At 46.5% G+C, this 13,569-nt stretch overlaps 1 protein-coding gene across 1 annotated transcript; it reads left to right on the top strand.

Annotated features, from left to right (window-relative positions):
* Nucleotides 1–631: 631 nt before the first annotated feature.
* LOC104835059 (sodium- and chloride-dependent glycine transporter 1-like) lies at nucleotides 632–11,413 on the top strand (the record flags this gene model as incomplete). The annotated part of the gene is made up of 6 exons (XM_010572836.1): nucleotides 632–800; nucleotides 3,132–3,263; nucleotides 3,610–3,771; nucleotides 10,242–10,447; nucleotides 10,829–10,919; nucleotides 11,244–11,413. Coding segments are annotated over 6 exons (930 nt in total), but the record flags the coding sequence as incomplete, so codon positions are not given.
* Between the last annotated feature and the right edge of the window lie 2,156 nt (nucleotides 11,414–13,569).

A 13,569-nucleotide genomic window follows, 5' to 3' on the forward strand; every position in this document is an offset into this window, starting at 1 on the left:
TGGAAATGCCTACAAACAAGGGACACTGCTGTAGCCAAGCGGACCCATAATCCACACTTTCTTCATTCCCTTCATCAGCTCCAGGTTTTTAGCTAAGGTGCAATAAAATATTTGTTGGACACAGGAATGCAGTTATGAATTCTCTTAATAGGAGCCAAATTCAGTGGAGCTTCTAACCTGGACCTAGAGTTGCTAATCTCTACAAACAAATACTAAAAAGGGACTTGGGATGAGTCTGATGTGCCCTTGGTACAAAGTGCAGGCTTATAACAGCTGGTGTCGGAAGGACAAAGCTCATGGCAGCAAAACAAGTTAGTCATTGCTCTGGCAAAGCCCCGGCATGACCTTTCCCAGGGTTTGGGATGATCATATAGAGGCATACAGAGGCAATGAAATGGCATGTCACCTCAAGCACAGGGTGATGTTGCACATGTAGCAGCTGCCTATTGACAGGCAGAAACATGGGTTGGCTGCTTAAGCCCAGCTTCATCACAGAGAGGCTGATGAGCAGCACACGTGGCTCTGCCCACCATGTCTAGCTGCCCTGCCCATCAATGCCAAGGACAAATGAGGATATGACTGCCCTGCTCGCCTATGGGGCAATCTTCAGCCTCCCTCCTTCTCTTCCAAGGACTTCAGTTTGTCAAACGAAAAAGATGCCCACACCAGTGACAGTGATGAGAACTTGGAGCGTGGCAACTGGTCAAGCAAAGGCGACTACCTGCTCTCCATGGTGGGCTACGCTGTGGGCCTGGGCAACGTCTGGCGGTTTCCCTACCTCACCTACCAGAATGGCGGAGGTACCTGTATTGAATGGCAGCGTCGGGTGGGCACATCTTGCTATCCCCAAGAGAGAGGAGGGCCAGATCCGAGGGCCAGCCCTGAGGTCAGGCACGTTTTGTCAAAGCTGGATGTGAGCATCACCCTGGGAACTGGGATAGTGCCCGCTGATGGGAATGGGAAGAGGAGGAGGAGGCATCCCTGTGCTTTTTGGGTACCAGATGAAGAGGCAAATAGTATTTAGTTTTAATTGCAAAATTCCACCTGAGATTTCCAGAACTCTTCTGATTTATTTGTGAGCAACATGCATCTTTTTGTCAATGTGCCAATACCCTCTATTTAGCTAAATAGCTGTTCTCCCTCCCCAGTGCTTACCTCCCTGATATGTTTATAGAGAGCAATTGAATCCCCTCTCAACCTTTGTTTTGCCAGGCAAACAAGCTAGGCCGGAATAATTACCCAAGCTCAATAATTATCCCCATAAGATACTTGGGAAGTGCGAGGCAGAGAGAGCCTCTATGTGCTTGCACAATGAACTAGTGGCAAAGCCAAACAGAGGCCACTGGCTTCCCCGGCTGCTATTCCGGAGTTCTGTCTACTTGCCAGGCAACCACTGGTAATTAAAGAGAGCGTAAACGCCAAGTAACTGCGGAGGACTTGCTTGTATGTACTTACTTGCTCTGCCTAACAGTCGTTGGAAGTCAAATTCTGGACTGTTGTCCTGGTTTCAGCTGGGATAGAGTTAACTGTCTTCCTAGTAGCTGGTACAGTGCTATGTTTTGAGTTCAGTATGCGAAGAATGTTGATAACACTGATGTTTTCAGTTGTTGCTCAGTAGTGTTTAGACTATAGTCAAGGATTTTTCAGCTTCTCATGCCCAGCCAGGGCACCTGACCCAAACTGGCCAACAGTGTATTCCATACCATGTGATGTCCCATCTAGTTTAGGAACTGGGAAGTGGGGGGCAGGGATTGGCCGCTCGGGGACTGGCTGGGGGTTGGTTGGCGGGTGGTGGGCCATTGGCCTGCGCATCATTTGTTCATTTCAATCCTTTTATTACTACTGTTGTCATTTTATTAGTGTTATCATTATCATTATTAGTTTCTTCTTTTCTGTTCTATTAAACCGTTCTTATCTCAACCCAGAAGTTTTACTTCTTTTCCTGATTTTCTCCCCCATCCCACTGGATGGGGGGGTAGTGAGTGAGCGGCTGCGTGGTGCTTAGTTGCTGGCTGGGGTTAAACCACGACAACTGTAAATGCAGCACTGCCCATACAACTGCACTGCATGCGCACAAGGTGGCATTCATGGTACAGGAGCTTTACTGGAGCGAGCTTGGCTGGCTTGTATTACTTATGAGTAATGAAGAAAATTGTGAAAACAAAATAACTCGTGATACCAGCCCTTCTACTAGATGTTTCTTTTCTTATGTGCTGCAGCAGAAAGCTTTGCATTTTAAGCATATTCGTGCTGCTGCTTGTATCCTGCTCTGTGCCCCTTGCCCATGATTGATGAAGACAGCTGTTACATCCTTGTTTCGAAACACAGGAGTAATCCAGTTAATTCTGTGGGACTATTTACTTCCTTAAATTACAGCAGGTATTTGCAGTTCCTTGCACAACTGGGTCCTCGATTGCTTGAAGTTCACTGAGGGAGGAGAAGACAGATTTCTGTGGGGACATCAGGTCACGCTTAGGAAACCTGTGCTCTCACTTTCCGTACCTTTTGCGCACACCCAAAGACGTGCCAGTCCCTTTCACAGAACAGGGCTCACATTGATATCAGGCTAATGTGCACTTCAAAATGGCCTCGAACAAGAGCCACGCTGCGATGCTGTTTGACACAGGAGTCAGCCAACCATAGAAAATAATTTTCATGCTTGGACGTCCAGTAGCTACTCTAACAGGGCAGTTGGAAATCACAGCTAAGTACGTGAAGGAATGGATCTGTTCCTTTTTAAACTAAAAGCTGGTAGATGAAATAGAAAGCAGGCAAAGCTGATGGTGCCTACAGCTGAGCAGTGTCCCTGCTTGTATGAGAGCAGTATGTCTTTAAGAGTTTTTGTAAAATCCTTTGAACTCTGTAGAAGAGAAGCCATCCCACGTAAATCACCAGTTCTCCTGGTAATCTGTGTCTCTTCATCGCAGGTACTGTTTAGCCTTAGAGAAAACAGGAATTAGAAACAAATCTCTCTATTCTGCAAAGAGCAAAAAAACCCCCACAGTGGGATATTTGAGGCGGTGGGGGGGGAAAGGGGAGTATAAAATGCGATGGAACTGTGGTGAATACTGAAAGATTCATTGTTTTCCCTGTGTGTGTGTTTGTGGGTTTTCTTCCCTCTCTCCCCTCAGGTGCTTTTCTAATCCCATACACCCTGACGTTGGCCTTAGCTGGCTTGCCCTTATTTTTCATGGAATGTTCCCTTGGGCAGTTTGCCAGTCTAGGGCCAATTTCCGTCTGGAGAATATTACCGTTGTTTCAAGGTTGGTATTATTATGTTTCCTCAGATCTTTTTTATGCTACTAATAAGCAGATGTGAAATAATGATTTCTTCACAAAGTTACTAATTCTGAGAAGCCGGTTTCTGTGTAGAGAATATTCCCAAGCTTACAAGGTCAGTATTATGTTCCCAGGTAGATCTGGGATCATATCCCTCATTTCATGTCTTTAACCTTTCCCTGTTCGGTTGCTGTTCACACTTATTTAATTTTTTTTTTTTTTTAATTTTTCCCCAAGTAGCCTTTTAGAAGTCAAGTGAAGGGCATTCTTTTTTTTTTTTTTCAACCCAAGTTTGGGGTAGTTAAGACATTGTGTCTTTCTCTTTCCTAGGAGTGGGCATCACAATGGTCATCATCTCAACATTTGTGGCGATCTACTACAATGTTATCATTGCTTATGCGCTCTACTACTTATTTGCCTCATTTCAAAAAATGCTACTGTGGTTGGACTGCTTTTCCTGGGCAGATGAGTTCTGCAGCAAAACACGACTAGGTACCGTACTTAACAGATAGGTCTTAATATTATTGTTTTGGATAATTGCACTTTGTACTGTTTTCTGGGAGAAATCACAGGAGCAAGACAGCTACCTGTGGCTTGAAAAATCCTTCCTGCTGTTTTGTCTCTGAACACACGGGAGTGATGCTTGTCTGCTTCCCTGGCAGCAGCTCTGGGTGCTTGGGAAATCTGCAGAGAGCTGGGCTGAAACCTCCTTGTTGCATCCTGTTTATTCTCCTTTAAAACCTAGGGTTTCTTCTAGTACGTACAGTCCCCAGAAATACTGCATTCCCATTTCATCAGGCTTCATGGCAAAGCACATACCTTCCTGTCATGAAGCAAGAGTATTGCTGTAGCTTTTATCAGAGGTTCTTTCATTGCCCCTTGCCTCCTCTGTGGCTATGGTAATCCTAAGCACCAGTGAGGCACTGGTTTCACACTTTATTATCTTTTAGAACATATCTCCAAACTATTGTTCTTGATGTTTGGCAGCACATGTACGGCCAAACACTTGTTATCTCACCAGTTTCCGTATCAGACCAGTTTAAGGCAAAAGGTGAAGTTGGTGAGGGAATTAGTAGTTAGTAGCTGGAAGTGTGTTGCCAAGCATTAATGTAATTGTAACGCTCTTAACCATATATCTGAAAATCTCTCCTAAGATTCGTAGGTTTCATAGAATGAAGTTGAGATGCTTTATTTAACAAAAAGTTGATGCTTGCTTATGGGCTAAACAAAAATATTTTATCTCAAAATTTAGACGAGACTAGACTATTTCAGTTGGATGTGACCTACAATGATCATGTAGTCCAACTGCCTGAGCACTTTAGAGCTCACCAAAAGTTAAAGCATGGTATTAAGGGCATTGTCCAAATGTCTCTTAAACACTGACAGGCTTGGGGCATCGACCTCTTCTCTAGGAAGTTTTTTCCAGTCTTTGACCACCCTCTCATTAAAGAAATGTTTCCTAATGTCCAGTCTAGACCTCCCCTAGCGCAGCTTTTTACCGTTCCCACGTGTCCTATCACTGGATCCCAAGGAGAAGAGATCAGCACCTCCCTCTCCACTTCCCCTTCTCAGGAAGCTGTAGAAAGCAATGAGGTCACCCCTCAGCCTCCTTTTGTCCAAACTAGGCAATCCTGAAGTCCTGAGCTGCTCCTCATAGGACATTCCTTCCAGCCCTTTTACCAGCTTTGTTGCCCTCCTCTGGATGCATTCAGGGACCTTCGCATCCTTCTTAAATTGTGGTGCCCTGAGCTGCACATAGTACTCAAGTTGAGGCTGCACCAATGATGAATACAGCAGGATAATCACTTCTGGTTATACTGTGTTTAATGCATACCAGGATGCGGTTTGCCCTCTTGGCTGCCAGAGCACACTGCTGACTCATATTGAGCCTGCTGCCGACCAGCACCTCCTGATCCCTTTCTGCAGGCCTGCTCTCCAGCCATTCCTCTCCCAATTTATACTTGTGATGTTTTGTTTGGTTGGTTGGTTGGGTTTTTTTACATAAAATTATCTCATTCCATTTTATTTAAGATTTTCTTCTCCAGTTAGTAAAAGAAAGATGTGTCACTTTTTATACATATGTACAGGTTCAGTTATAAAAATAGACAGCACATTCAAAGAGAAAAAAAGGCTGGCCATTTGTCTGATTCCCTCTAAATATATATACATGTGAATAGGAGGGGAAGGGGGAATTGTTCATGAGTTTAGTAAACACCACCTCCCCCTCAATTATTCCCTGCAAATCTGTTTAAAAATCAGTCTAACTAAGTTCAGTTGTGCTATTTTCAGGTGTGCAAATTAGAGGCAGAGTCAACAGGAAGCACTCGCTTCATACTGTAAGATGCCAGGATTCAGGGTTGGAAAAAAATTATAATAATAAAAAAAGTAATCTTCTGCTGTCACAGCCCAGACCTGCAACTCAACTTGCTTCTCTCTCAAGGGAAAGTGCCCCATCAGAACAGACTTTTAATTCAATGTGTCAGACAAAAGAAATTCCCCACATCTAAATCTCAGTGCAATGCAGCCAATGCTTACAGCAAAGCAAGGGGCTATGGGGGGGGTTGAGTTGAGAACAGGGAAGGAGCAACCAGGGAATGAGAACACAGATGGGCACTGGCAGCAGTGCCTTCTACCAGCCTTAAGGATTTGCAGTGGATTTGTATGGATTTGTAAGTGCTAGAGGAATCAAATGGCCACACTCTGCCTCCTCCCTGCCACAGCAGACAGTGATGACAACTGTGGTATTGCCTCTGAGCAGCTCTTGCAAACATGCTGGAGTTTCATCCTAGTAAGGCCTGCTCAGAAAGGTCTTGCTCTGGGATCAAGTGTTGGTCTCATTGCATCAGTCCCACTTGCTTTGGTTAAAGACAATTTCAAGGGACTTTATCAGAAGGTTGAAGGGACCGCTGAGTTTGAAATGCCTTGCCCAGGAAATTAGCTTGGAAAGTTAGGTGGACCGGGAAGGGCACCTTTCACAATGGAAGCCTGGATTTTTTTTGTTCTGGCTTATGCCAACATTAGTTCAGTTTTACCAAAAGCAGACATTGAATGCAATATGTACTTTTGGTGGTTTATGTAAGCTTTTGGCGCTAACTAAGGGGCTGCAGCAGAGGCTGAGTTTCTCACAGCAGTGGTTTGTCTGGGTCACAGTGTGAGGAGCACAAGTGGGAGAGCACATGGAAGTTCTCACTCCTGCAACCCTGTCCTGGTTTTCCTTATTCATTGGCACTGTGACAAGATTCATATCTCAACAACCCACATGTGTGAATGAATGGAAGCTCTTCTTCAGGGTTAGCCCAATAAGAGTTAAATATTTGGCAACATACTTGGGATGTGACATTCCTGAGATCATAGAAGGTATTGTTTGTGCTTGAGACTGCAAGGTCACCAAGCATGCTATATCCCACCTACTCTAAAACATAAATGAAACAGAATTAAATATTCAGGTTAAATATAGAAAAACTCTGGAGCTTCCACAGAGGGCAGACTTAAATGTTTAAGTCTGGTGTTTAAAGCTGTGTTTAACCCATGTGGAAAACTTGTGCATGTAGGAGTATACAAGTCTACCAGAACTGATAACTGGTATAGCTGTTCCTGTTTCTCAGTATTAAAACTTCAACATCAGCTGTAATACAGTAAGTTCCAAATTCAAATCTTCCTTCAAATGTTTATATGTACTTAGCATATAGGTATATCTTGTTGTTAATATACAAATCCAGACTATTTCATCAGATGTGCCAGATGCAAGCAGCAAAGATCCCAGGACCCACAGGAAATCTTCCAAGGTATTCAGGGTGTTGTGATGAAGTTGCAGCTTTTACAATCAAGGAAATTAATGCATTGATGAGCTTTGCACCAGGCCACTGATTTCTGGAGTAATGCACAATTGGACCGTAGAGCAAAAATGTGCAAAACCCTGAAAGGAAAACAAAAGCATCAGAATCCTAACAATTTACATTTTGACTCTGAGTTTGGAGAACCATTTAATTTAAACCTTTTCCACACCTGTTTCCCCAGCTGAGCCTGAGAAACACACTGACAAGGACAGACTTGTTGTTCACTTGTCACTTAATGATTTTCTTTCCTGAGAAAAATGGCATTGTCTTCAAAAACAGATGCATTTAGAAATTCCTCAGTCCATTAGTCAATAGTTTAGGGAAAAAAGAAATCTAATTTTAAAAGATTGAACAATTCTTTGTGGAAACATCTCTTCCCCACACTTGTTTTAATATAAGGATGACTTACATTTTTTTTCAGCTCTGGCGAAGAAGTCATGTACCATCGATCAGGCCAATAAACCTGCCAAGATCGTTACGAGCCCCTGCACTGTGGGGTCAAATTTCCCCTTTTAGTGACTGGCTGAAGATGTATGCAATCAATACAGGAGCAAACGTATCCTGGGTAACACAGGGGGAGGCACTACCCTGGGGACAGTTTGTCCCAGCAATGCACACCACAGTAGTCCATAACAGGGCCAGGTGCCTCCTCAAATTTATGAACTGTATCTTGACAATCCCTCTACAGGGACAGGAAACTCTTCCAAACACTCCTGGGTGAGACACAAGCTACCTGGAGGATGAGATTTACCCGCAGCAGCTTTTATGTAACCTAAGGGACCGTCAGGGAAATGCATCTCCTAAAAGATGTACAGTCCCCCAGGTGCAGCGTGGAGAGTGAAAGGCAGGAGAGTGAAAAATGTCACACAGGGCTTTGCATAGTGGTCCAGAGGCTTTGGTGAAACAGTGTTGTCTTGGTGCCTTTGTTCAAACCACTGGCTACGTCTGCCTGCACTCTTAGGGACCGGCACATGCATACTACTGTAGGGCTTAGACTTGGGCTGATGATTCCTTTCCTCCTTGTTTGTGGAGACTCCACTCTGCAAAAGCAGCGACAGGAGGGGGAGAGCACTGCATGCCTTTTTTTTTTAAATTTTTTTTTTCTTATCTGCATCCAGTTTAGGTGGTGATGGTGAACATTAGCTCTCTGCTTTCTTGCGAACTCCACGATTCACCTTTTAAATTTAATTATCTTTCTTTACTTTTATCAACACTGGTGGACAACAATTATCCTTCCTGTGGAGGCAAGCTGGTGTCATTGGTGCTTGCTGCTTGTTTCACATCGTGGAGCTCAGGCTGTCCACAGCAGAGCTAGTCACACTTTCCCTGTTTTTTAGTTATAGTAAGAGAGTCTGCACCAGAAGAAGTTCTGTCTTCCTGATTGCTTGAAGAGAAATAATGCAAGTCTGTGCACTACAGGTAGATGTCCAGATGAAACTGCGTTCAGGCTCTGTGGAACATGAATCCATTTGTGCCTGGCAGAGCACGCACAAGAGAGAGAGAGAATTCAGTAGGTTTCTCTTGGCAGCAATCTGCATTTTCTTGTAAATGAGTTAAAATTTGCAAATATGAATCACATATAGTTCAAGGTTTGCTCTCCAGGACAGCTGTATGAGATCAAACCAAAGGCCCAGGCCAGGCCGGCACCTTGTCTCTGGCACCAGCCTGGCATAGACACCCAGGGTCAGAGCGTAAGAGCAGTAGAAGCACTACAGACCCACTTTCCTCGCATTCTCAAAGTCTCCTGAACCAGAGGTAGTGTCTTGTTGAGTTTTGAGGGTTTTTTATTAGTTTTTCTGAAAGATTTTGAAGCCATGCAACCGTTTAGTACCAACACCTTTTGGCAAGGAGCTCCAGTGCTGGGCTGAGCATGGGACAAAACACTCCTCCTTTCACTTTAAAGCTGCCACCTGGGAAGTTCCCATCTTTTATCTGGTTCTGAAACTATTACAGGTAGGGAATAGCCATTCCTTAGTCCCCTTCGTCAATCCCCTTGTGATTTCCATAGATGGCTATTGGCTCTGCTCCACAGCCCTGATTTTTGCAAAGCAAAATCCTTGTTCCTTTTACTTGCTTGCTGAGCAGAGCCTATTCCAACGCTCAGGCTGTCTTTTGGTGCCTTCAGCGTACCTCTTCAGTTCTGCTTTGACTTTTGGGCTGAGGCAGCGGCACATCACATTCGAGATGCACGTGCACGTTTCACCTCCACGCTGACTCCATGCTTCACTGAGGTGCAGCTTTGCGCTTTCATAGTGAGCTGAGTTAGTTACCGTTCACGGATAAATCACTTCAGGAAATTTATCTCTAGCCTTCTTGAGATTGTTTTATTGAGGAAGAAAACCTTCTTTTAGCAGCTGTGGCTGTGCTATCAGTCAGCCTGACTTTGATCGAGCAGAGTCAGCTCAGGTAAGGCTGCCATTTCCCACGGCATTCCCTTCAGTGGAAGATCCAGTTTAACCCACTGCTCCATCTTCCCTTCACCATAGCTTCTCAGTCCCACATCACCTCCTCCCCTGCCTGGTCAGATGCTGCTGTCTCTGAGTCATCTGATTTCTATGGCTCTAGCCTTCAGGGGATCTACTAAATGATCCTGTGACAAAAACTACCAGCACTGTTCATTTTTTGTTTTTTAAACAGATCATCACACCAAACCAGCGTAGAGGAAGGTCGCTCCTTCTCGCATAGCAAGAAGCTCAACGGTATTGCTAACCAGGCACCAGGACCGGAGCTGGAGGGGAGGTGGGAACACGGACCTCTGAAACTGCATCTGGCCAAAAGGCTCCACATGAAACTGCAGCTGCAGTCAGCATGAGTTGATGAACCAGGTCCGTTGACCGTGGAGGAAAATCTCTCCGCACATCCAGTTCTGACCACACGTATTTCATTTCCCTCTGCATCACTGAGCAGAGTGAGAGACTCCCCCACTGGGGCAAGAGAGAGGACAGGGAGAACCAGAGTCAGGACCAGAGCTGGTCTGCTGCCCTGTACAGGCTCAGATACCCAGTTCCCCCCCCTTTGTACAGACAAGTAATCTACAAAAATCAATGAAAAATACTTACACGGGAGCAATCGGTGCTATATATAGACTTCTTTCCTCATTCCCTTCATCAAGTCTCCCTCACCCAGGCGAGCAGCGCCGGTTCCGGCAGCGGAGCGCTCTGGCGCGGTGCGCGGGGGTTCCTGGGGCGGGAAACCTGAGGGGAGCCGGGAGACCCGCCGGCAGCCGGCAGCTCGCGCCACAGCGCCTGAGGAGACCTGGGCGGGGCCGGGAGCGGCGACGGCCGAGCGCCCCGGGGAGCGCCCGGGCGGGGCGGGCCAACGGCGCGGCAAAGGTGCTGTAGCTCCGCCGGCCCGGCCAGGCAGCCACGGCATCCACCCGGCAGAAGGCCGTGTCCGCTCTAAACTCTGCGCCCGCCGCGACTGACGCAGCTTCCCAGGGAGAGCTCCGGTGGGAACACGCTGCTACCCAGGTGTCAGGCTGCAGGCTGCGCCCTGCTCTTATGCAGGGAGCACACCTGTGGGAGGTGGGCCCGGGGAGAGGAACTCCTCCGCTCAGTGACAGAGCTCAGGGGGGAGGTGAGGAGGTTGAGGTGCATCGGGGAGTGCGAGAGGGAGAGACTACTGGAATCGCAGCCTACCTTCCCTGGGACAGGCCCGTCAGGCAGACTGGACACACGGTACAGCGGATTGCCTATCCTCTCCCCACCTGCCAGAACACGGTGACCCAAGGGATAGGGGGCAATGGCGACAAGTTCCTGCCCGCGCAGCAGGCGCGTCTCCTCTGTGACCACCCCACCTTCCCAGGTGTGCTTGCACAATAGGTGTGAGGCTCTGCGAGTAGAACTGGACAATGATACGGATGGTGGTTCATCTAGGTTGGCGGTGTCACCAAGGTTAAGTCAGCCTACAACCTGCGCCAAAACTGCTTCTGTAAAGAAAAAAAAAAAAAAGGTGGGTCATTGTCGGAGGAGACTCTTCTGAGGGGAACGAAAGGCCTGATACGCAGACCAGACCCTGTTCTTAGGGAAGTCTGCTGCCTCCCTGGAGCCTGGGTTAGAGATGTGGAGAGAAAGCTTCCTACCCTGGTACGGGCCTCGGATTATTATCCGTTATTGATTTTTCGTGTAGGCAGCAATGAAGTTGCAATAAGTCCAAGGACAATCAAGAGAGACTTCAGGGCCTCCGGACAACTGTTTAAGGGCTCAGGAGCACAAGTAGTGTTCTCTTCTATCGTTCCAGTTGCAGGGAATGATGAGGGAAGAAAGAGGAAGACCCAGCAGATCAATACCTGGCCGTGAGACTGGTGTCACTGGCAGAATTTTGAGTTTTTTGATCATGGGTTGGCCTATACAACACTAGGCCTGCTAGTGACAGGTGGGGTACGCCTGTCTCAAATGGAGAAAAGGATCTTTGTGCAGCAGTTAGCAGAGCTCACTGAAAGAGCTTTAAACTGGATTTGAAGGAGGAAAAGGATAAAACCAGGCTCGCTAGAGATAAGACTGGGGGCAGCATGGCAGCATTTGAGGAATGGTGTGCTAGCATCAGCCTGCTCCATGATGTGCTAAGTACACTGGAGCACACTTGGAATGTCTTTATACTAATGTACACAGCATGAGGAATAAACAAGAGGACATAGAAGCTTTGGCCCGATCCCAGAGCTATGACATCATTGGCATATGTGAAACCTGGTGGGATGAGTCCTGTGACTGGGGTCCTGTGATGGACAGCGTCTTCAGGAGAAATAGGCAGGGCAGGGGAGGTGGTGCTGTATGTAAGGGAGGGGTTGGATTGTATGACACAGTTGGTGATGGCACAGTTGAGAGCCTCTGGGGAAGGATGAAGGGGAAAGCAAATAAAGTGGATGTTGTTGTGGCAGTACTGTCAACCACCCAGCCAGGACAATGACACCAATTAATTATTCTACAAAGAATTGAGAAATATCTCTGGATCAACTGCCCTTGTCCTTATGGGTGATTTTAACTTCCCAGACATCACCTGGAAGGATCATACAGTGGACACAAAGAGGTCCAGGAAATTTCTGAAGCATGTTGAAGATAACTTCTTGGTGCAGGTACTAAGGGAGCTGACTAGGAAAGGTGCCCTGCTAGATTTGTTGTTTGTAAACAGAGAGGGACTTGTGGGCAAAGTGGTGATTGGTGGCTGTCTTGGTCACAGTGACCACAAAGTAGTTGAGTTTCAAATCATTGGTGATAGGAGAAAGACTGCCAGCAAAACTTTAACCCTGGGTATGGGGAGAGCAGATTTTGGGCTGCTGAAGGAGTTAGTTAGTAAGGTCTCCTAGGAATCTGCTTTTAAAGGTATTGGGGTCCATGAATCCTGGTCACTTTTTAAGAGCCATCTCTTAAGAGCACAGGAGCAGGCAATTCCCAAGTATTGGAAGTCAAGCAAGCAGGGCAGAAGACCAGCCTGGCTGAGCAGGGATCTTCTTCTAGAACTTAGGTGGAAAAGGAAAGTGTATGGACAGTGGAAGCAAGGACAGGTAACATGGGAGGACTGCAGAGATGCTGTCTGCCACTGTAGGGAGAAAATTAGTGTGGCCAAAGCTCGATTAGACTTCAAGCTGGTCAGCACTCTGAAGGACAACAAAAAGAGCTTTTTTCTAAATATGTTAATAGCAAAAGGAGAATCAGAGGTACATTGGTCTGTTGCTTGATGAGGTCGGTCACCTCAGAAATAGGGACATAGATGAAGCAGAGATGTTTAATGCCCTCTTCACCTCTGTCTTCAACACTGATGATGGGCACTGGGACCCCCAGAGCCCTGTGTTGGAAGACCTTGACTGGGGAGATGATAAACTCCCAGCTGACCCTTAACTTCTTTGAGACTTGCTGCTCCCGCTGGATGTGCATAAATCTATGGGGCCCAATAGTATTCAACCGAGGGTACTGAAAGAGCTGGCCAATGTCATCGTGGGACCTCTCTCCATTATTTTTCAATGGTCCTGGGAGGCTGGAGAGGTCCCACTCAACTGGAAGCTGGCAAATATTGTTCCACTTTTCAAGGAGGGTGACAAGGAAGACCCTGGTGATTACAGGCCTGTCAGTCTCATTTCAGCACATGGTAAAATTATGGAGAAGTTTATTCTGGGAGTTACTGAAAAAAACACTTGAGAGACAATGCAGTCATTGGTCATAGCCAGCACAGGTTCATGAGGGGAAAGTCCTGCTTAACCAAACTAATTTCTGTTTATGACAAGGACACCCATCTAATTGACCAAGGGAAGCCAGTAATGTGGTCATTTGGGATTTTAGCAAAGCTTTTGATACTGTCTCTCACAATATCCTTCTGGATACACTGTCCAGCACACTGCTAGATAAGTCCATAATGCATTGGGTGAGCACTTGGCTGACAGGTCAGGCTCAAAGGGTTATAGTAAATGGGGTTACATCAGGCTGGCGGCCAGTCACCAGAGAGGCTCCCCAGGGCTCAATTT

Source organism: Haliaeetus leucocephalus, unplaced genomic scaffold (genome assembly GCF_000737465.1).
Source record: "Haliaeetus leucocephalus isolate CR32 unplaced genomic scaffold, Haliaeetus_leucocephalus-4.0 Scaffold358, whole genome shotgun sequence".
NCBI classification, from domain to species: domain Eukaryota; kingdom Metazoa; phylum Chordata; class Aves; order Accipitriformes; family Accipitridae; genus Haliaeetus; species Haliaeetus leucocephalus.